Source organism: Panthera uncia, chromosome A2, assembly GCF_023721935.1.
Source record: "Panthera uncia isolate 11264 chromosome A2, Puncia_PCG_1.0, whole genome shotgun sequence".
Lineage (NCBI taxonomy): Eukaryota > Metazoa > Chordata > Mammalia > Carnivora > Felidae > Panthera > Panthera uncia.
Genome location: NC_064816.1, coordinates 472,299 through 494,970, shown reverse-complemented (window position 1 = coordinate 494,970; position 22,672 = coordinate 472,299). Strand labels below are relative to the sequence as shown.

The window sequence follows — 22,672 nt, the reverse complement described above, 5'->3', positions numbered from 1 at the left end:
CCAGCGGCACCTGGTCTTCCTTTGAGAATTCATCCCTTTTGGGGACCAGATCCTGCCTATGCCATTGAGTATAACCTCCCTAAGATTGGTTCAGGTTGGGCTGTTGCTCAGACACCTGCCTCAGGCCTCATGGAAGAGGTGCCCCCTCCTTGGATACGGGTGGATTGAGGAGGGGGGCTCCAGGCCCCTGTGACATGCTGTGAGCTGGGTCAAGCCTGGCCTGAAGCTGGCCCTGAACCAGTAAATTACCAGGCACCTCATGAACGGCATCCAGAGGCCTTCGTTTACAGGCCTGGCCAGACTTCAGGGGGAGGCTTTTCATGACCCTTGCTGTTTGAATAATGCCCGTAAGTGGAAAGCTGCCGTCTGGCTGAACACGGAATACAGTTAAATGGTCTTATCTGAGTGTTTTTTTTTTTTTTTTACTTATTTTGAGAGAGAGCCCACGAGCTGGGAAGGGCAGAGAGGGGGAGAGAGAATCCCAACCAGACCCTGTCAGCGTGGAGCTTGACGTGGTGCTCGATCCCATGAACCAGGAGATCGTGACCTGAGCAGAAATCAAGAGTCTAAAGTTTATTTTGAGAGAGCAGGCAGGGAAGGGGCAGTGAGAGAGAGAGAGAGAGAGAGAGAGAGAGAATCCCAAGCAGGCTCCACACTGTCAGCCCAGAGCCCAACTCAGGGCTCAGTCTCACAAACTGAGATCATGACCTGAGCCCAAATCAAGAGTCAGACGCTTACCCAACTGAGCCAGCCAGGCGCCCCTCTTCTGACCCTCTTAAAGCATGTATCGGGTGGGCGTGCTCTTTCCGTGAAGAGCCAGACCATAGGTATTCTCGGCCCCGGGCCAGACGGCCCCTGGGTGCTTCCTTGGCTCTGCGGGGACATGGGCAGCGCGTGACGAGCTTTGGCTGCGTGCAGTTTCGCGTTGGGCTGTTGGCCGGCCCGGTGATCTCCTCTTCCAGATCTTTCTTAGCTGCTGCCGGGGAGGGCCGGGCAGGCTGTTGCAGAGCATTCTGACCGGCACCGCTGCTGCTTTCTAAGCCTGGGGTGCGCAGCAGGTTCCGGGGGGGCTGCTCTGTGTCAGGAGGGGAAGGCCCCTCCTGCCACTTGCGTGTCTTGATGGGCGCGAATTCCGTCTGCTTTTCCGCTGCATGTGAAGAGTTGGGATCTTCCCAGCGCCCGATCGTCCCCGGCCCTCCGGCATGAACCCAGCTTGGGGCGTGGTCTCTGAGCCGGGTGGGGGGTCAGTAACAGGAATTGGGGGCAGGGGTCCTCTTCTGCTCCGGGCTGAGGGTTCACAGTGCCGTCTCCGAAGGTGGCCACAGAATTTAAACTGTTCCTCAGGCACACTGGCCCCGTTTCCAGGGCTCGTGGCTGCCACACTGGACGGTGAACAGACAGCATTTCTTTCATCTGGAAGGTTCTACCAAACGGTGCTGGGCTAGAAGTTTCTATGAAGTGGTTGTTTGAGGTTGTGTCTGCACAGCTGGTCTCAAAGGCCGCTGGAGCTCACACAGCTGTAGTGGAACTTCTGTGTCCTCTGTGTCCCTACCCCTAGCCTGCCACCACCAGAGAAGATAGGCTCCGATTTTAAACTTTATTTTAAGCAGAGTAAACGTGCGTGTGAAAGACGTACATCGTGACCAAAGATGGAGCTCACCACGCGCCTAAACCCCACGTGTCCCGACTCGGTTTTCCAGGAAAGCAGGGGCGTGGTGCTGCCACTGGCCGCTGCTGTCTGGCTTTCGGAGTGGCCTTCGGTGGTGGCCCAGCGGTGAGAGGTCAAGGCAGAGCTTGTAGGCCCACGGGGCAGCTGGCCCCGGGGGCAGGGCCGTGCGGCAGGGCCGTCCGAGGCTTCTCTGAGCACACGGTCAGTCCCCGGACGACTGGACGGCAGGATCTCCCAGCGTGGCTGGGTCGGGTCACCAGGGCACACAGGCAGACGGAGCGGGCTTCGGCCTCACCCGGTGCCCCGGAAGCTTGTGGAAGAGGCAGCCGGCAGTGCCCTCACCGGTACGGGCTTGAAGGAAGAGGCCAGGCCTCCCGTGGCCTCCCGGTAACTGGACACCCACAGGGATGGGAGCCAGGAACCACGGCGTGCCCCATGCCCCGCGCCCCAGCTACACAAACTCGGGCTGCCTCTCGTGGCCGGTGCCCGCTGCGATCTGCCCATCGTGGAGCCACGTGACGGGCAGTCCGACCTCGGCCACATTGTTGCACTGATTGGTGTTGAACTCGGAAAGCTGCTCTGCCGGGCCCGCCCCGGCCCCGGCCCCCAGGTGCTCCTCGCTGCCGCTGCCGCTGCCCTGGGCCTCCTCCACGCTGGCCTCGCTGCCCTGCTTCTCCAGGAAGCTGAGGCGGTACGTGCCCCTGCCCGCCGGGGACGGCAACTCCGAGGCCTCCTCCCCCTCGGAGTCGGAGTCGTTGGAGGCCACTTGGGATTCTGCGAAGCCAAGGAAGGTGGGGTGGGGGCAGAGAGGCCAGTTGCGCCGTGACCAGGAGGGACCTGGGGTCCACCGCCTGACCTGCTGTCCTCTTGCCCGGCCCGCTCCCCGCCCTGGGACCACCCACCCGCAGGCCGAGGTGCGGGCTCAAGGCCCAGGGCACCCACGTCGGTATCTACAGAACACCTCAAAAAGGCGTCTCTTTGCTGGCATTTGCAACAAATTAAGAGTTGATATAGGAGATGTCCCTGCCCATGGGGCATGTGGCCTCCAAAGCCCCTGACGTGGCCCCCTAACACCACATGGTCTGCCAGCGGGCATCCAGGCTGCCCCGCTCACCTGGACCCCCGTCTGCAGGCTCCTCCCGCAGCGGGAGGGCAGCCCCTGCACCCGCCTCCGGGCATGGCGCCTGCACCCCATCCTCAGCCCGCCGGTCATCCGCGTCCTCCTGTGGGCGGCAGAATGTGGTCAGCCGGGGTCCGGGATTCTGGCCCCTCCCAGGCTCTGTTCTCCGTCTGGTTAACTAAACACCCGGCGCGCGGATGGCCTGATGCCACTGTGCCCGGTGTCGCTAAGCAGGTGCGACTCGCCCACCTGGGGCAGAAGGCCGCGGCCGGCAAGGCCGAGGTCCCGTGTGGACGCCAGTGTGCCCTGCCGCCCCGAACACACACCCCCTGGAAGAGGGCCTTCCACGGGGACGGGAGCACGAGGCTCGAGAACAGAGCAGACGGGGCTGGCAGACAGGAGAACGGTGGCACGAGATTAAAACCCAGCAGCCAGCTGCGCTGGCAGGTTGGACCCAGCTGGGCAGCACGTGAGCGTGAGGATGTGCTGTAGGCGGCACGGAGACGGGAGACCCACGGGGCCCGGCCGAACGCGAGGTCCGAGGTGGGCTCTGGAGGCGGGGGGTCGGGGGGTCGGGGGGGTGGGGGGGTGGCACGGCCACAGGGCCTTTGCACCAACAGTGGCTCTCCCTCAAGGGTCGAGCCCTTCCTCCATCAGTTCTTTGCTTAAAAGATGCCTCCAAGGCCACTTCTGACCACCCGGCCCAAAGCAAGCGCGTCAGTCATTCTGCCTCCGGCCCGGCCCCCTGCTCAGAGTGGGCAGCCCTGCGGTCCGCCAACACCCTCCCCTGGCCCCCAGGCACCTCGGGCTCCTCCTCAAAGACCAGGTCGTAGTGGGCGATGAGGGTCTCCACGATGCGGGCCTGGTGGGGGTAGTCCACCAGGGAGGACAGGGACACGGTGGCCTCGGTGGGCCTTGGCCGCAGCAGCGTGGGTCCAAACACGATGCCCAGGTTCCCCGGGGTCATCTTGTTGTCCTGCTCCACCTCCACGATCCTGGGGGCCACGCGGGCGCGGGAGCAGGTGTGAATGGCTCCCCCAGGCCCCCCACAACCCGGACCCCTGCCAGGCCGGCCCTCACCTGCGCAGGTGTCGCAGCAGGTACCGCAGTGTGGCCCTGTTCTCGGGCGGCAGGCCCTGCAGGCGCTCCCGCAGCCGGCCGGCCATGGCCACGGCTGCAGCCTCGCTCTCGGCGGCGTCGGGCCGGCCCCGTGACGCCGCCTTGGCCTCGGCCTCCGCCTTCAGACTGTCCTTGGCCAGCCCCACGAGCTCGTGGTAGAGGCGGAAGGAGATGAGCGGTTCGGGCAGCTGTGGGTGACGGGTCGGACGGGGTCAGAGGCCCCCAGCCCGCCAGTCCTCCCCCCGCCCACCCCCGGTCCCGGCTCAGCGGGCACTCGGCCCCACCTGGCGCAGGTAGAGTTTGAGGACGTTGCTGACGTCGTGGGGCGAGGCCTGGGACAGTTCCACCAGCTCCTTGCCGTTCTCGAAGTCCTGGCACAGCTTCTCCACGCGCGTTTTCACCCCGTTGACCCGGTAGATGCCCTGTGGGGGCCGTGGTCAGCACGGCCCCCGCCCGCCGCGCCCCCCCCCCCCCCCCCCCCGCCCCAGGACGAACCCCCCGCTGCTGCCCCGGGGCTGGTCACCTTGGTGTGCAGCGCCCGCCGCTCGATCTCACAGATGCACTTCTTGACGATGAAGGGCACGCCGTCGGGCGTGCCACGGGCCGCCTGGCCGAAGTCCTGGCCGAAGAGCTGCAGGCGGCCTTGGAGCTTCTTGTGGCCGCACTGGATGGCCAGCGTCTCCAGGCACTTCTTGTGGCAGGCCAGGCAGCACTGCGGCGGGCGGCGTGTCAGCGGCCCCCTCCCAGCGCCCTCCCGACCCTCACTCCCTCGTGGCGTCTCCGGAAGCGCCACCGCTCCCGGCTCACTCTGTCTCCTCGGCTGGGGGGACACGCCTGTGCCTGCCACCCCAGCTCCTTCCTTCCAGACGCCTCGCTTTTCCTGCCGACAGCCCGGCGGTCCTGCCTCCGGGCCTTGGGCGCTCCCCCGGGGCCCTGCGGTCTCCAGATGCTCCCCTCCGCTCCCAGCTGAGCGGACCCTCCCGAGCACGTAGCCCCAGCCGTCCCCCGAGCTCGACCCACCTCCTCGCACTCGGCGCCCTGGAAGTAGACGTAGCTGTTGCACTCCCTGCACTTGGCTGGCGTGCGCAGCTTCCGCAGCCGGTGCGTTCGCGCCGCCTTGGACAGCCCCACGTGGCGGAAGGGCCCGCTGGGCACGGCCACCGGCAGCTCGGGGGCCATGCCGTTGAGGTCGGCTGCGGGGCGGGGCCAGCAGTCAGCCTCGCGGCCGCAGGCCAGCACCGGGCCCACCGGCCTCCCCCTGACACCGGGCCCGGGGGCCCCTCACCCTGCTCGAAGGCTGATGCCCCTGCGCTGCCGTCCTGGTCCGCCAGCTCCTCGCCGGATGACATCCGCTGCAGCTTCTTAAAGTCCCCTGCACGGGAGACCGGCGTCGGGCACCCCGAGCCACGAGGGACCCTCCCCAGAGGGCTCACGGCCGCCACAGCGTCCCATCACCCGCCCCCCGGCTGCCCCAGACGCCCGGCAGGCGGGGGCCTCTTCACCTGAGCCAGGGCCGGGGTCCAGGCTGCCGTCGGAGTCTGCGGTGCTGCTGGGCCACGACTTGTGCACCTGGTGGCCACACCCACCTGCAGAAGGAGGCGTGTCTCCAGTGGGGGGGAGGGGGCCGCGGGGAAGCCACACCCACCCCGCACTGCGCCAGGCGCTCACCCCTGCGGTCCTTGGCCAGCGCCCCCTCGGTGGGCCCGCTTTCCTCCTCGGGACCGCCAGCGGCCTCTGTCCCCACGGCGTCGCTGACGTTGAGGCTACCCTTCCGGGTGCGCATGACCGGAGACCTGGTGGACGGAGCCAGAGGGAGGGGACGGGCCGGGGGTCACAGAGGCGCTGCAGGCGGGAAGCCCGGCCCCCGCGGGGCCCGTGCCGCTGGCCGTACCAGGTGTTGGTGGAGACGTAGGGCTCGAAGTCGTAGCGCACGTCGGGCTCATCGCCCCGCTGCAGCTGGCACACGTGGGAGGCGTACTGCTGGCCGGGGTCGTACAGCTTGCTGCTCTCGCACAGCATCTGGAAGTGCACGGGCAGCGGGGCCGTCTGCATGTGCATCATCTGGTAGTAGGAGATGGTGGCCTGCGGGCGGGCGGGCAGGCGGGCGGGTGGGTAGGCCGCACCGACCGGGCCCAGTGCCCCCCTGCCCCCCGCCCGTGGCCAGAGCGCGGGGCCACACCGACTTGATGGTCTGGTCGCTCTGCCGGATGACCTCCTGGATCTGCCGCAGCACCGTCACCTTGGCGTCCTCCAGCTCCTGCTTCTGCGTCTTGGCATCGGCCACACACGTGCGGTAGGTGGCCATGGCCTCCTCCGCCTGCATGGGGGCAGAGGGGTGCCCGGAGATGCCTCAGCCCGGCCTCGGCCCCCGGGACGTCGCCAGGCCGGCCGCAGGAACCGAGGCGGCAGAACGGGCTGGGACGCGTTCCCACGGGACACGCAGCCTGGGCCGGTGCCGCGGGGTTCTGCCGCCGGGGCCCCCTCCTTGTCTGCGCTCACCTTGTTCTTGGCCTCCTCCTCCAGACGCCTCCGCTTGTCCAGGGTCTTGGAGGCCGCGGCCCCGGGCCCCGTGCCTGCCTGCTCCTCCTCGGCCTTGGCCGCCAGGAAGCGGGCCTTGCTGTGGTCCTCACAGCGCTGCCCGTAGCCCTGCTTGGCCTTGCGAAGGTTGGACTCGGCCTCTTGCTGCGGGCAGGAGGGTGAGGGCGCCAGTCCAGAGCCGGGCTCCAGCTGGGCTCCGCCTCCCGGCCCCTGTCCCCAACCACCGCCATCAGCCACCCACACGTCTTGTGCCCACGGCCCTGCGGGGCAGACAGAGGCCCTACCCAAGAGTGGACAGGAGAACAGGAGGGGACGCCTGCCTACGGACCCCGGGAGGAACGGGCGTCCGGTGTGCCCACATCCCAGCCCCCGCAGCTGAGACCTCCACCCGCCCCCGCCAGAGTGGTGGCCACCCTCCCGTCTCTCACTTCCCCTCCTACGCAGGAGAGGTGTAAGCCGCCCCGGCAGGAAGCCGGGCGCCCTGAGGGTTGGTCAGAAACATGGCGAGTCTTCTGGGGGCCACGCCCCAGCCTGCGCCGTCAGAGGCTTAAACGTACAGAAACTAGCTTGTGCAAATACCAGGGGAAACGTGGAGAGGGTCTGAAAACCATTTCGCTGTGGGAAGGCCTTGAACATGGGACACAGACCCAGAAACCACACAAGAAAAGGCTACCGCTGACACGCTCAGGCTTCTGGCTGGCAAAACAGGGCCAAAGGTAGAGTCAAAAGCCAAAGACGATAAACCGGGGGTGGAGGGGGGGTGGTCCGTAACTCACATCAGCAAGGGCTGAGATCTCTAGTACGTCAAGAGCTCTGACAAATCAGTAAGAAAGAAAGAAAGAAGGCATCATCCAGCCCAAGATGAACAAAGGGCAGGAAACAAGTGTTTCGAGGAGGGAAGCAGAGGGAGCTCAGGAGAGGCTCACACGTTCACACCCTCCCCCAGCCGTCCTGCTTTGGGCACCCGTCGGAGATAAATGTCCGGTCGCAGGTCTGAGAGACGGACGCAAGGTGTCACAGCGCTGGTGCCTGAAACACCAACAGCCCAGCGGTGACGGGAAGGTAGCAGCAGGATTTAGTGAACTAAGTCCGGTGGCCTCCACAGCTGAGCACCTGGAGCGGAAGATGCCCCCCTCCCCGCCCCCCGCCCCCAGATTGAGGTGCCCAAGCCTCCGGCCACGGGGACGGGGTGTAAAGGGCCAGGAGCAGAAGAGCCAACCCGACACGCTGGCGAGCATACGGAAGGGGAGGGGCGCTTGCTGGAAGGGGGGGCGGGGAGGTTTTCACTGAAGGCCCCGTTAACGTAGCTGGGAAACACACGGATGCTTCCCGCTTTGGAAAAGTCTAAAACCAAACTGGGGAAAAGAGACACAAAGGAGGCTGGTGCTCGCACCAGGCCCGCTGCGCCTGCGCGGGGGGCGCACGGGCTCCCCACTCCTCTCTGCACCGCCGCGGGTGGCAGCCCGGGATCTGTCCCACGCAGGGCCCGCGCCCCCCTCGGGCGCCACTGCCAGCCTCCTGCGGGCACAGGAGGCCACAGCGCCGGGCCCCTCCCACCACCCCGTCCCCGCCGGCCTACCAGCTTCCTCTGGGCACGGTGCCATGACTCCTTAATCTCCTTCCTGCGCTTCTCATGCTCAAGCCTCCTCAGGCTCAGGGGCTGGTGGGGGGCACAGACCGTGAGCGAGGGGGGCCCTGGCACACCCCCGGCCTGCCCGCCCGCCCGCCCGCCCGGCCGCCCGGCCGCCCGCCCGGCCCACCTGGATGAAGGTCTGGTTCTGCAGCGTGCCCACCGCCTGCACCATGTTGTGGCCGAACTCCAGCTCCTGCTCTAGCGCCAGGGAGTAGATGGACAGGAGGGGCATGTGCGGCTGCGGGGTGGGGGCGGCGGTCACGGAGGAGGGCCCGGGCGGCCCCCCTTCCCTGTGGCCCCTCTGGGGGGTGTGGAGACTCACAGCCAGGCCCCAGGGACCCCACCTCCTGCATGACGCTCTGTCTGCAGTTATGCACGATTTTCTGCAGGCCTTTGGCGAAGTCCATCTCTGCGGGCAGGGGCGGCGTGAGTGCGGGGGCTGCGGGGGCGGCGCCTTCCCCCGGCCCCGCACCCCGGGCCGCTCTTACCCAGCATCGTCCGCTTCTCCAGGTAGCCGATGAGGTCCTTCATGTACTTGGCCATGTTCTTGGCATACAGCAGCGCAGCATCCACACCGCCTTCGCAGCGCTGCAGCAACATGTCCACCTCCTCGGGGGGCAGGCAGCCTGCGGGGCGCCCGCTTAGCCCGGCCCGACGCCCCCCTCCCTCCCTCCCCGCCCGCCGGGCCAGCGCCCGCCCGCCCGTCGTGTCTCACCGTCACAGTCCTCGGTGCTGGGGGTGGAGCCCTCGCTCCCCTGCGAGTACAGGCTCTCCATGGTCTGTGTGGGCGGGGGACGCGGGTGAGTCGCCCCCCTCCCACCCCCCCGGCAGAGAGGGACGGCCCCCAGAGGACACGGGAGTGACTCACCCCACCCTGCTCACCTGGCTGGGGTCCCCAGGGGGCACCGACAGGAGGGTGCTGCTGTCCACTTCCCCCATGAGGAACTCGGACACGCTGCAGGGCAGGGCAGGGCAGGGCAGGGCAGGGCAGGGCAGGGTGAGGGCCGAGACACATGTGGCCCCGGGCTCCCCAGCCTCGCCCAGCAGCCCCACGGCACTCACGTGCTACTGAAGGAGACTGCGATGGTCTCCAGGGCCTTCTCAAACTCCCGCTTGTCAGACTCATTGTTGCACTCGTAATGGAAAGCTGGCGGGCAGAGACAAGGACGAGGCGGCTGACCCACCTCTGGAGGTGACCGCCCCTGCCTGCGGCCACCTGAAGGGAGCTCCCAGACCAGGGGAGCAGGAGGGCGGCCGTGCCTGTCAAACTGCCATGCGCCCTTCACAACCCGCTTCGAACGCCCCCTCCCCCGGGCAGCCCTCCCCGGAGCCCTCGCCACCCTGCCCCGGCTGGCTGACCTCTGATCTTGGCAATGAGGGTGCCCGCGGCAGTGAGCGTCTCCACGGTGTTGAGCAGCGGGAACCTGGAGATGATCTGTCGCATCACACGAAGGGCCTCCCCCAGGCACTCGTGGGCCAGGGGCCGGCGGGCCTCCAGCAGGTCTGTGGGGCACGGTGGGTGTGAGCAGGGAGGAGGCGCCTGGCCCCAGGAGAGCCAGGGGCCTGCCCCCTCCTCAGGGCTCCTGTCCCAGGATGGGGAGACTGAGGCAGAGGTGGGGAGGGCAGAGCTCACTGTGGGGCCTCAGGTGAGGCACAGCCCCTCTGGGCTGCGGGCCAGGGCCACAAAGGCCAGACCACGGCTCAGGCAGTCCCTTCTCAGAACTTTCTCTTCATGTCCTTCAAGAGACCAAACTCCTGCTCGTCCTTCAAGCTGCAGGCCTGGTGCCCCCTCCTCCGTGCAGCCCACCAGGCCCCTTTCCTGCCACAAGCTCACAGGGCTGCTCAAGTTTCTGTCCGGCTCTGGACCCGCCCTGCCTCCTGCCACGATCTGCTCTCCCCTGCCAACCACCCCGTGAGGCAGGTGCGGTCATCATCCCCATTCTGTAGATGAGGAAGCTGAGGCACAGAGAGGGGCAGGGCGTTCTCAAGGATGATGGAGCTTTTCTGTGTTCACTACCCCTGCAGGTATGAGAACTCCACACAGGAGGACCCCAGGTGGCCTTATCTCCAGGGCAATGGGGAGCCATAGAAGGTGCTAGAGCAAAGCAGGGCAAGATCAGATCTGTGTTTTGGAACGTGCCTTTAAGTGCCCTCCATGAACGGTTTTGTTTTTTTAAGATTTCAGTTTTAAGTTACCTCTGTACCCAACCTGGAGCTTGAACTCACAACCCCAAGATCAAGAGGCACACACTCTGGGCACCTGGGTGGCTCAGTCGGTTAAGCATCCAGTTTTGGCTCAGGTCACGATCTCGTGGTTCGTGGGTTCAAGCCCTAGGTGGGGCTCCCTGCTGTCAGCACAGAGCCTGTTTGGGGTCCTCTGTCCCCCTTTCTCTCTGCCCCTCCCTTGCTCGTGCGCACACACTCTCAAAAATAAAAATAATTTTTTAAATGTTTTTTTTAAAAAATCACTAAAAAAAAAAGTCACGGGGCGCTTGGGTGGCTCGGTCGCCGGAGTGTCCGACTTCAGCTCAGGATATGATCTCGTGGTTCGTGGGTTCAAGCCCCACATCAGGCTCTGTCTGCCTGGAGCCTACATTGGATTCTGTGTCTCCCTCTCTCTCTAACCCTGCCCTGCTCACTCTGTCTCTGTCTCTTAAAAATAAACATAAAAAAAAAAAAATACAAAAAAGCCACACGTCTACGGACGGAGCCAGCCAGGCGCTCCCCCACAGTCTTCGTTACCGTGTGTGCAGACGACACTGTGTGCAAAACACACGCCATTAAAACCACAGGAGTCAGTGGAAGGAGAAGGGCCGACTGCAGACACGAGACACGGAGGCAGCCTCACCTCCTGTGGCCCCCGCGCCCCGACTCCGAGCCTGGCAGACGACGTTCAAGACACCAGGTAGAGCCTCGTGGGCACTGAGGACCCCACTGAAAGCCACCTCCGGGGAGACCCCAGCACCTCACGCCCAAGCACACGCTCGCTGCCTAAGACGACTTGGGGGGGGGGGGGGTTCCAGGAGGCCAGGGAGCCCACCCATGGGGGGCTCAGGCACACCCCTTCCCGAGAAGGTCCTTCCCCACTCCTGCACCTGCCCCGGCCCCGCAAAGCCCAGGTGCCCCGGACGTGCTGCCAGCCGGACCAGGGGACCCTGCACTGTCCCCTCACTTGGGGCTCCACCCAGAGTGGGTCTTACTGTCCTCACAACCATCACAGCATGCCAAGGACATCTGACCCCCGCCGGCTACCCCGCAGGCCCCGTCGTGGCCCCATTTCACAGAAGAGACACCTGAGCTCAGAGGAGTAGGCCCAGCAGGGGAAGGGCCCAGACTCAACCCACATCCTCTCTCGCAGGTGCCCAAAGCGGGTAGAAGGGCGCCCTGCCCCGGGCCCAACCTCCCTCAGGACGCAGCCTGGCTCGGCCCCGCCCAGGCCCGGCCTCCAAGGAAGCACAGGGATCGGATCGAGAGGAACCAGGAACTGAGATTAGAGAGTTTCCCCAGGAAACAGCTCCGGCCCCCGCCTGGACCAGATAACCCTGGGGGGCTCCCACCTCCCGACCAGCAGGGCCAGGCCTCCGCTGCCGGGAAGGTCGGATCCCAGCTCCGCCCCTCCTTGGCTGGAAGAGCCCGGGGGGGTCAGGGCCCGACGAGGGGCCTGTTTCCTCATCTGTAAAGCAGGCGCCTGGGGGAGCGGGTCAGAGCACTTGGCACGGTCCCGGCACTGCGGTTTCTGGGAGGAGCGGGCAGGGCCACGGGCTGCGCACGAGGTGCCAGGGACAAACAGGAAGCGGATGAAAATAACTCGGCAGGAAGCTGGGCCGTCAGCGCCGCACGCAGGAGAAAACGGAACTGCCATCCCGCAGGCCACTGGCTCCCCCTCGTCCCCCCGAATCTGTCCCCGGCCAGACCTCAGCCCACCTCCAGTCCACGCGGGTTCCAACCTGCAGGGCGGACCTTGTCCAGCCCCAGCTCTGACATTTCCTGTGGTCCCCCATTGCCCGCAGGATCACGTCTGGGGTCCTTCACCACACGCTTCACACGCCCCGAAACCTGTTCCCCTAAGCACATCTCCATCTTGGGTCTGAGCTTGCACACGTGACGTTCCCTCTGCCCCGGTGCCATTCTCTCCTGGTGGCCACCCAACTCCTACACACCCCTCGGAGCCCTAGCTGCGGTGGCATCGCCTTCTGAGCCTCGCTGACCCCCCACCCAGGCCCCCGGGGCCCCTGCCGCTTCTCACCGTCATGCAGAACGCACTCCTTGAGCTTCTCCAAGCCTTCGGCAAAGCGGCCCACGTCGGCCAGCAGGTGGGAGATGTCCTCCACGGTGTCGGGGCACGGCCCCTCGGGGGGCAGCTCGGCAGGGCTGGTGGTGGTCAGAGGGCTGCGGTGGCCCCGGCCTAGCGTCCAGGTGCTGGATCCGGACAGCGGGAAGCCAGCAGCGCTGGCATGGCGGCTCAGGCTGGTGGGCCGCTTGAGTGTACCCGTGGCCTTGGCATTTGAGGCTGCGCCTGGTGGCTCCAGGCTGGGTCCGAGGGACACATCAGCCCCGTCTTTCCTGGGCAGCTCCTGGGAGGGCGGGGGAGGAGGGTGACGCAGGTGCTCCGGCCCAGGCACCGCCTCAGTTTCCCCAGAAGTACGGCGGGGCTCCAGAGGGTCTTCGGCCTGGCCCCTCGGGGATCAGAGGCCAGAGGTCAGAGGGCTGAGATTTGGTGCCCTGCCCCGCCCACACCTGTTACCCAACATCCTCTTCCCCAGCTCTTTCACAAACAACCGTCTTTGCCCAAACCACAGCCAGGGGTGGGGCCTGTGAGGGCGTGGGGGAGGGGCGCCCGACTTCCTGGTGGGGCAGGGAGGGCGGGGAGGGGGTCCTCAGCCCCTGCAGCCCCCTCTGGCTGCTGCACACACACCTCCTCCCTGGTGGAGACACCTCTGTCGATTCCTGTAGACCCCCAAGCCCCACGGACACGCCCAGGCCTTGTAGAGTGTCCCCAAACTTCGTGGCTCTCCAGACCCGAGGGAGGCACCCCCCGGCCCTGTTTTGTGCTCTGCACCTCTAACCCTTGGGCGCAGTCGTTGTGCTATGGCTCTCAAACCCCGACGGCACCACTGCCCCCAGGTTCCCTGACCACCGCCCTGCGGAGCCCCAGGCCCAATGCCGCCCTGACCCGGGCACCCTCCCACCTACTCCCCGGGCCCCAAGGCCGGCCCTGGTCCAAGCAGAGGGATGTGGGGGTCAACCCAACGCGCTCCTACCGTGAGCTGAACGCCAGGGTCCCGGCCTTTCCTGCGTGGCCCATGCAGTCCAGCCCGGTGGGGGCTGTAGCTGGCGTGAGTCCCCCGCCTGCCCAGCATGGAGCTGCTGGGCCCCCAGCACAAGGCACGCGCCCCTGGGCCCCTGCCGCCTGGGTGTTACTCCAAGGCCCCCGCCCGCTCTGCGCTCCCCACAGAGGCTCACTCACCCCCAAGGGCTGTGGGCTGGGGCTTCCCGCCCGGTTCTTTTTGGAGATGGAAGGGGTTTTCATAAGCTCCCGCTTCTTCCTGGAGAACATGGTGGGACCTGGGCCCAGTGGCCCAAGACAGGCGGGCCGGGGTCACGCAGGCTGGGGGGTCTCAACACTGCAGCTGTCCCTCCTGGCTGCCTCGGGGCCACATTGCCGCCGGCCACCCCCTCCCCAGCTGTCAGGCCCACGTGACAGGCCCAGCCCTCATTGGCGGGCCCTCCCCCCGACAGGAAAAGGCCTCCGGAGGCGAGGCGGTGAGTGACAGAGACGCAGACCTGCCCCCCACCCTCCCTGGCCTCAGCCTGGCCCTCCTCACAGTGGGCTTGAAGGTGGGGTCCCGGGTCCCACCCCCAGCTTCCGCTTTCGGGAGCTCTGCGCATGTGCTGGCCAGGGTGCCTGCGCCCTGCACTGATGCCCCGGTGCGTGGCGAGGGCACACGCAGACGCCCAGGCGCGGCCAGGAGTACGCACACACGCGTGCACAAGGACACGTGCTCGGACGTCATGAAGCCCGCACGTGGAATGGACAAGCCAGGGCTTCCCTCTCAGACCCTGAGCTTGGACACACGCCATCCAGGCCCCCCGTCCTCCCTCCTCTGGCCACCGGGCAGCACAGGGCACAGCAGGCCACTGTCCCCAGCCCTGTTCCCACAGTCCAGGGACACACACAGACCATCACACTTGCCAAGCAACGAGGCGTCTTTGGAAACAAGCCTGAGGCTACCCAGCCACGAGACCAGCCACGTGTAGGGACCCCCGCTCCCCTCCTCCAACCACCTCTTCTCTTGAAGACCCCTCACCAGTCAGAGGCTTCTCCCCTCACCCATTCTTCTCACTTCTGGAGTCCCACCCCATCCCCAAACCCCAACAACCCCTTTTCCCTCCCCAACACTGACCCCACTGACCTCTGGTGGGAGGGGCAGGTCTACAGGGCACAGGGCCCGCAGACCACAGCCTCTGGTGCCAAACCCGCCTCTCCAGGCCTGGGTCCATCCACAAACCCAGCTGGGAAGCCCCTTGAGGATCCTAGCACCCATTGCTCTGGGGCCTAGTTTCAGGGGTGAGGGCTGGCTGGCAGACGTCTGGCCTGGTCAGGACACCTGAGGTCTGGGCGACCCCCAATGGGCTTTTCCAAGTCTTCTGGAACATTCCCCAGCCTTGACCTCCTCCTCCCCGCCAGGCTCTCCTAGGTACTGCCCTCAGCCGCCAGGCCCACATGGGCACGTGAGGGCCAGTGACCAGTGTCCAGGCTCTATGGAAGGCCACCCTTGCACGTGAGACCCCCAGTCCCCAGCCCACCAGAGGCCCCCAGAGCTGGGGGTCCAGTCGGCCACAGTCAGACTCTCACATGTACCCTACAAAATTGCATCAGTGTCGGGGGACACGTGCGGGACACTCGGGGAACAGGGGCCAGTGTCCAGACGCATATGGAGAGCCGCGTTTGGACTGACCTGCAGCCTGTGCGCGCGCGCGCGCGCGCACACACACACACACACACACACACACACACACACACACGGTTTCACCCCATGAATTCTCTATTTCCCCCAGGGCGATGGATCCTCTGAGAGCCTGCGACCGGGCTGCCGGAGTCTCCCAGCAACCCCACACAGGAGGTGCTGGGGTCCTCGAGGAGCCCAGTGAGGAGTCGGGGTGCTGTGGGCGTGGCACGAGGCCTGCCCCCACTCCCGCCTCCTACCCGTCCCCCCACTCTTCCCCCTGGTCCTTGGAGAAGTACAGGAGCACCCGGGGGAGGGCGGCCGGAGGGGCGGTCAGCCCCCGGCCCGGCCCCCAGCCCCACCTTATCCTCAGCCCCGTCCAGGCGCGGCGGGCGCCCGCGCCAACGTGGTCTGGCTCCCTGAGAAGTGCACGCCGCGCCCCTCCCCGCGCCGCGCCAGCTCTCCGAAGACGCGAGCCAGGGCGCAGCGCCCTCCCGGCGGCACCTGGAAGCGCGGGCGGCCCTCGGGAACGCGGCCGCCTCGAAGGCCTCCGCCAACTCGGACCGCGCTGCGGGCGCCGCAGGGTCAGCGTGTGGCCGGCGCCAAACCCGGGTGGGTGGGCGGGGCCGGGGGCTGCTGGACACGCCCGAGGCCCGCCCACACCACCCTCCGGCTCACTCTGGCCCTGCCCCGCGAGACCTGGCGCCTCCGGACGCCCCCCTCCTCCTGCCGGGCCTCGCCCGCCTGTAGGCCCATCCCTTCCCTAGCCCCGCCCCCTCGGGCCGCGCCCGCTCCAGGCCCCGCCCTCTTCCCTCCCGGGCCCGCCCCTTCCCCGGACCCACCTGCTGCTCGTCCGGCAGCCCCGGGACCCGTCCCGGTTCCGTTCGGCCCCGCCGCCAGCCCTCGAGCCTCGCCTCCGCTCAGGGTAGAGCCAGGTAGGCGTCGCGTGGCCGTGTCCGCGCTCCTGTGGCCCCGCTCACCTGCTCTCGAGGGGCTGCGCGCCGCCCGGACAGCGGACCCGCCCGTCACCGTGATGGCCGGGCGCGTGCAGAGCGCCACACACTCTCCCTTGCAGCCCGGGGCCCGGCGCCGTCAGCTCCCGCCAGGCTGGGGCCACCGGGGCCCGGCGCCGTCAGCTCCCGCCAGGCTGGGGCCACCTGGGCCCGACCCCCCCTGACCCCCCTGTCCCCCCTGACCCCCCCCCGAGCCCAGCCCGCTCGGGCCCTCGGGACCGGGTATCACCGTCCCCGGCGTGCCCTCCTCCCAAAGGTCGGGGCCCTCCAGCTCTGGCGGCCTCCTGCTGGGGCCTGACCCACCTTGACCCTGGGCCCCGGGCGCTGGGGACCCACCTGTGTGCGGTAAGCACCACGGAGCGGCCCTCCCGCGCCATGGCCGGGAGGGAGGCTACTCCAGAGAAAGCGCCGGGAGCGGGGTCCGTGCCCCTGGTGGACTCGTCCTCGGGGGGTTCAGGGGGGGATGCCCTCACCAGCCGAGCCCGAGCCCTCTCCCCCAGGCCCGCCCCCACGCACCAGAAAGACCACAGCCGGGTCGCCCACCAGCGCCAGGGCTGTCGCCAGCTTCCTCTTGTTGCCTCCGCTGTAGGTGCCCGCAGGTGGGTCCGCAAACTGCAGGAGTCCCAGGCGCGCCGGGCCCAAGCTCGCTGTCTGTGGGGCAGGGCGGGGGGGAGGGGGGGCAGTACACGGGAGCGGGGGGGGGGGGGGCCGGATGGGGGGCACAGTGAGCGAGGGGGAGGGACCAGATGCGGGGGCAGTACACGGGAGGGGGAGGGACCAGATGCGGGTTGGGGGGGACAGTACACGGGACGGGGACTAGGGTAAAAATGGGGGAAGGTAAATAAAGAGGGTGGAGCCAGGGTGAAAGAGGGGGGATGTGACCTGGCCAGAAGTTGGGGAAGCCCTCAGTGGGAGGTGGGGTCACGGCCAGGGAAAGTCAGGTGCGGTAGGAAGGGGGCAGGTACAGAGCACAGGAGCTGGGGGGTGGCTAGTGGGGAGAGGCAGACCCTGACTCGGTGCAGGGCCAAGGGAGCCAGGGTAGGGCTGTGATCCTGGAAGGAGGGAGGGGGAGGTCACCTGGGGAACCTGAGCTTGGGGCGAAGAGTTCCAGGTGCTGGTGGCCGGCCAGCGGCTCGAAGACAGCGTCCGACTGAGGGCGCTAGCCCCTGTGGCGGTGCGCCGCGGAAGGTTCCCGGCCATGCTGGCAATGGGGGATGGGGGATGGGGGATGGGGGATGGGGGACAGGGGCGGGGGGCTCAGGGACTTGGCTAGGCCCTGGCCGCTCGGGGGAGGGGGGGCAAACAGGGGCCTCAAGGCTCCCCCATCCTGGAGCACCATGGTAAGAGACGGGTGGGGGGCGTCTCAGGGCCCGGTCCACATGCGGGGGTGTGGGCGGTCGTGCCTGGGAGAGCGCCGCGTGGGGACGCACACAGGCTTGGGGGCCCCAGCCCGCTCACCTGTAGCCAGCCGGCACAGCCTCGCCACCACCGGGCAGCGCGTCCCCCGCCAGCATGCGAAACGTGGACGTCTTCCCTGCTCCGTTCACTCCCACCGGCCCGAAACACCGCGGGTGCCCCGCAGACGGCACTCGGCAAGGTCTCAGATCCCTGCCCCGCTGTCCCTAATCCCGGGGTGGGGTTCCAAGTTTCTGCAGGACGGCCGTGGCAAGGGGGCTCCCCGAGGGCAGATCCCGAGGCCGAGCAGGTGAACACAGCTGGTGGCACGCGGGATGAATTTAAACAATTCCGGCGGCGGCAGGTACCCTGTCAAGCGCTCCGTAAATAGCGGAATGGCTCCCGTCGGACAGACACCCAGCGAGTGCGGAATGACTGCGACCGACACCGACGCTCCACGCTGGCTTCCAGCCGCGTCGGTCCCCCGCGCGTGACCGATACTAGCACTCAGCACGTGGGCTTGCACAAGCAGCTGCGTGGATGTGAACTGGTGCAAAGCGCGTGCTCGATAAGTGCTCGATAAATGCCGGCTGTGAGCACTACTCGGGTAACACACACACACACACACACACACACACACACACACACACACACACCTCAGACTCAGCAGTACCACTCGTTTTCAAACGTAGTACATGTTCGGTTAACGTTGCGGCCACTGTGTGGGCACCAGACCCTATAGGTGCTCGATAATCATCTGCTTGGTCTCCGTAGGGCCCAAGACCTTACTACACACAGTAGGACTCGGTAAGTGAAAGCATGCAGTAGGAGCTTAACGAGCGTTTGCTGGCCCGAAACAGGGGCTCAAGCGTTGGCAGTCAGTGGTTGCTCAGCGCGCGGGCACCTGTGCTCAGTTGTTCAGCAAAGGGCAGCGGGCGCACAGTAGGGCAGCCCCTCACTGCCCCTGCCTCAGGACCTTCACCCTGGACTCTCACCCCACCAGGGGGGATCGACAGCTGGCGTCCCTCTGCCCACGGCACGCCTGGGAGGTGTTCAGGTCCCTGAGAGGGTGGGTGGGCCAGCGGGAGCCCCCAACCCAGCACTGCGCCCACCTTGATCAGGTCTCTCGACACCAGCACGTCCCCCTCGGCAGCCCCTTGGGCCACCCGCTCCCGACACGGGCCACATCCTCATCCTCCTGCCCCGGGGCCGGGGGCGGGGGAGGGGGGGGCAGCGACCTCAGCTGGGGTCTGAGGACAGAGAGGTCAGTGGGCCCAGAGCCAGCCCCGGCCCCTCCCACCCTTACCCAGCCCCCACTGACCGTGGCAGCAGGCGGTCGCCAAGAGCATGAGGAGGAGGGGCCCCTGTACCACCACGGCCAAGAGGTTCTTACCAACCTCCTCCCAGCGCAGGGGGGACTGGAACTGCCCGTCTCCTGTGTTGACAGGAAGGAGGAACTGGGTCACAGGGGGAGGTGCTTGGTTTCTGGGCCCATCCCCACCCAGGTCACCTCGGGCTTTTAAGGGAAAAGACCAAGAACTGAATGGGCCACTCAACCTAGGTCTAACTGGTACAGCCACAGTGGTATTGCCATCTCCTTTGTTAGGACCTCTTGTGACATGACCCAGGACATAAGCAGCTTTTACGACTACTCTGCCGTATCTCTAACTTGGCCCAAACTTGGGGCCACCTAACACCTCTAGTTCTCTTCCTGGGAGCTGCTGTTTGTCCCTACCCTGCGTTATCGACTTGGCTGGCACTCCCCCACCTCGAGGGAAGTTCTCACCTAAGCGCTCGAAGGCGTCAGCCACGGCCTGGTCTCACGCCGTGTCAACGCGCCCCCGGCCCAGGCAGAAGCGGGGGAACACCAGGAAGACCCTTTTTCCGGATGCGGCTCATTTCCTGCAGCTTCTGCTCAGGGACAGGAAGAGGGACGTGCGTCCGGAGCTGAGGCCCAGACCTGCAGAGCGCCACCAGACCAGAGAAGTGTTGGAGCACGAAGGTGGCCGTGCCGCCGTTGATGCCGGCAAAGAGGTTGACACAGGTGAGCACCACACAGGCCGTGCCGGGCACACGACTGGCGTGATCGACCAGCTGAGGGGGCAACAGGGGTCACCGGGTAACCACCCAGACAGCAGGCTGAGTAGCCCTAAGAGGGAGTCCTCTGTATCCAGTCGGTTAAGGGTCTAATTCTTGTTTTGGGCTCAGATCACGACCCCGGGGCCGCATGGGGCTCCGCGCTGGCTGCGGAGCCGGAGATTCTCTCCCTCTGCCCCTCTCCCCTGCTTGCGCTCTCTCGCTCTAAAATAAAATTCTTAAAAAACACTTTTAAAAATTAGAAACAAAAGACAAAAGAGTTGTTTTGTTTGTTTTAAAGTCAACTCTACCCTTGGGACACCTGGGTGGCTCAGTCAGTTGAGCGTCCGGCTTCGGCTCGGGTCACGATCTCGCAGTTCGTGGGTTCGAGCCCCGCATCGGGCTCTGTGCTGACAGCTCGGAGCCTGGAGCCTGCTTCGGATTGTGTGTGTGTGTGTGTGTGTGTGTGTGCGCTCCTCCCCTGCTTGTGCTCTCTCGAAAATGAATAAACATTAAAAAAAAAATTAAAGTAAACTCTACCCTCAACGTAGGGCTTGAACTCACGACCCCAAGGTCAAGAGTCGCACACACTACCCCTTGAGCCAGCCAGGTGCCCCAGGACAAGATGAGCTTTTAAGGCCACCTCAGCCTGTCCTTAAATTAGATTCCACTTGGGAGCACCTCAGATCTCTTCTGTCCTCGGGAGCTGGGACAGAGCCCTGGCTCCCTCGATGGCATCAGGCGTCGGGGTAGGGCGGCAAGAACGGGCTCCGAGGGGGGCGGAGGCCTCACCCGTAGAGCAGTAACAGCAGCAGGAGGGCAGGCAGGTTGGCGGAGCCACGTAAGCCCTCTGCTGGAAAGCCAGAAAGGTGAGCGCCGCCACGCATGCTGGCACCAGGTAATTCCACTGCGTCGGAGGCGGAGTTACGCCCATCAGCTTGCAGGTCCCCGGGGCCCCATCCCAACCCCCCGCGTTTCAGGTGGCCGGACCTCCCCCCCACCAGCACTCCCCGCACCACGTCCCAGAGAAAGTTGCTGAGCCAGTGAAGAGTGGGAGGCGGGCCCCCCATAAACTGCAGAGGCCCGGCTCCTCGATGAGAACAAGGGTGACGCTGGCTGGGACGAAAGACATGGCGAAGACCGCGCAGATGGAGACGGGCACGTCCACCGAGGCGGCCGTCCTGCGGGCAAGGGCGCACGTGCGCCTCAGAGGACACCTCTGCCCACGCCGAGGGGACAAGGATCCACACGCTGGTCACCGGGCGGGGAGACGAGCGGGGCCGTGGGGGGCCGGTGGGGGCTGGGCTGCCGGCCGGGCAGACGCGCAGACCGCGCGGTGGGGTCCCAGCGGACATGGTGAGGATGGTGGGCTGCCGGGGGAGCCCGACAACGTCCCGCTGTCCGGGCATGGCGAGCAGAGAGCCGCAGCCCGTGTGCGCGTACTCAGCAGGGGCGTGGCAGAAAGGCCGAGGTGGGGGGCGGGGCACGCACCACGGGACACGGGGACTCAGCGCAGCCTCGGACAGCGGCTCCTTGGTGAGGTTCAGGGGGTGGCTGAGCGTGGTGATGCTGTGGGCGTGGCGGGCAGGGCCTGGGGGCAGGTGGGCACGTAGGAGCGCGTTGTCGGCCCTGTCGATGAAGGCCACCACTGTGAGCCGGCCCTTGTTGTTGAACCAGATCTGGGGTGGGGTTGGGGGTGGGTTCGGGGCCGAGGGGTCAGAGCGCCGCGGTGAGACCTGCCCTACCAGCCACCTGCCCGCCCCCTCACCCGAGCGCCCACCTTGAGGCTGTCCTCGGTGTCCGGGCCGTGAGGCCAAGCTGTGGGGTTGCTCAGGACACAGTCAAGGGGGCCCCGCCGGGTCGGGGGTTCAGCAGCACCGGCAGCCCCCACACCGAGTGGCTCACCTCTTGCCCTGAGGGCAGGCCTGGGTCTCGGCCCCCCAGGGAGAAGCCCCCATACCTGCGGGGCAGTGGGCTCAGGGAGGGCGGGGCAGGAAAACCTCCTAGCGGGTGGGCAGGGGGCGCGGGAACGGCCCTCCTCACCTGACCTCGTTCACCCACTTCTTGGTGTTCAGGCTGTGGGAGATGCAGGGGCGGAGGGCGGGGGGGCACAGAGAGCCGTCCGGAGCGCCGGCCCCCTCCTCTGGGCAAACTGAACGCGTGCAGGTGGCGGCTGGCCCCTGGCGCACCAGGCGGGGGTGGGTCTTGACCAGGAAGTCGGGACAGGTTCCGGCCCGTCAGGAGGCGCGAGGAGACTGAGCACCGGCACCAGGCCCACAAAGAGGACAGGCAGCACCATCTGCAGGACGGGCCCAGCAGCTGCCCTCCCTGCGCACCCCCTGGGCTGCCCGGGACCCTTCCTGCTCCTGCTCTACAACCATCCGTGGCTCCCCGGTGCTCTCAGTAAAGGTGCTCAGACTGGGGGAGACTTCTCGGGTTCACCGCTGAGTGGGTGACGGGAGTAGAAAACAGGCACCCAGGGCTGCCCGCGCACCCTCCTCTGGCGCCCGCTCCCCCTCACCTGCGTAAACGGGCCACGGCGTCCGCGGCAGGCAAGCAGAAAGCGCTTGAGAAGCAGGGCCCGGAGCTGGTGGCGGGTCAGCGCCCAGCCCTGTCTCCGGCCCGCGGGGTCTGGCCCGAAGCCCTGCAGGACCTGTGTTTCCGGGGCAGCCGTCGCTGTGGGGGATGGGAGGGTCAGTGCGCAGGCTCCGGGGGACAGGGAGGGACCGCAGGCTCGAGGCGGGACAACTCACCTAGCTCCCCGTTCTCCAGGGCCGACTCTTCCGGCAGAACCTTGAGCCGTGAGGTCACGTCTGGGGGAGCGAGGCCTGAGCCCAGGTGCCGCTTGTGGCTGGTGATCTGTGGGGCCATCAGGGGTGCGTTCAGGTTTGAGGGTCGCCGTTCAGCCGAGGGTCTGAGTCAAGGTCCTGGGTCGCAGACAGAGGGGGTAGGGAATCAGGGGTGGAGGTCGAGGCTGCGCCTTGAGACGCAACCAAGGCTGGGGCCTCGCCGTAAAGTCAAGTCTAACTCTGAACCAAGGCGCGGGGTCAAGGACAGGGACCTGTGGCCGCGTCCTCTGGGTCCACGTCCGCAGCACAAGCCTCTACCACCTTCGGGAAGACCTGGGGAGACAGAGCGGGGGCTCAGCCCGGGACCCCACAG

At 66.6% G+C, this 22,672-nt stretch overlaps 1 protein-coding gene across 2 annotated transcripts; it reads right to left on the bottom strand.

The window, feature by feature from the left end:
- Positions 1 to 1,583: 1,583 nt before the first annotated feature.
- Positions 1,584 to 13,778, bottom strand: ARHGAP45 (Rho GTPase activating protein 45). 2 transcript variants are annotated; one of them, XM_049639458.1, is made up of 23 exons: positions 13,547 to 13,778; positions 12,326 to 12,653; positions 9,439 to 9,582; positions 9,142 to 9,226; positions 8,962 to 9,034; positions 8,795 to 8,858; positions 8,568 to 8,705; positions 8,424 to 8,488; positions 8,207 to 8,317; positions 8,026 to 8,106; positions 6,408 to 6,590; positions 6,088 to 6,225; positions 5,800 to 5,990; positions 5,577 to 5,701; positions 5,411 to 5,494; positions 5,194 to 5,280; positions 4,929 to 5,101; positions 4,432 to 4,620; positions 4,193 to 4,330; positions 3,870 to 4,096; positions 3,592 to 3,784; positions 2,784 to 2,892; positions 1,584 to 2,443 (listed from the first exon to the last, which is right to left on the bottom strand). In XM_049639458.1, the coding sequence occupies exons 1-23, from the start codon at positions 13,634 to 13,636 to the stop codon at positions 2,121 to 2,123; spliced, it is 3,339 nt and encodes a 1,112-aa protein (XP_049495415.1). In that variant the 5' UTR covers positions 13,637 to 13,778; the 3' UTR covers positions 1,584 to 2,120. The 2 variants fall into 2 exon arrangements, with proteins under 2 accessions (XP_049495415.1, XP_049495414.1); XM_049639457.1 differs by lacking the exon at positions 13,547 to 13,778 and adding an exon at positions 13,341 to 13,513.
- Positions 13,779 to 22,672: the final 8,894 nt, after the last annotated feature.

What these genes read in the sequence shown, in the direction of transcription:
- ARHGAP45 (XM_049639457.1), bottom strand. Translation starts at nt 13,439, where the DNA reads ATGCTGGGCAGGCGGGGGACTCACGCCAGCTACAGCCCCCACCGGGCT. An exon ending in CCTCATTGCCAAGATCAGAG is followed by an intron (nt 9,227 to 9,438) that starts GTCAGCCAGCCG and finishes TCTGCCCGCCAG; the next exon opens with CTTTCCATTACGAGTGCAAC. An exon ending in CTGCTGCGACACCTGCGCAG is followed by an intron (nt 3,785 to 3,869) that starts GTGAGGGCCGGC and finishes CGTGGCCCCCAG; the next exon opens with GATCGTGGAGGTGGAGCAGG.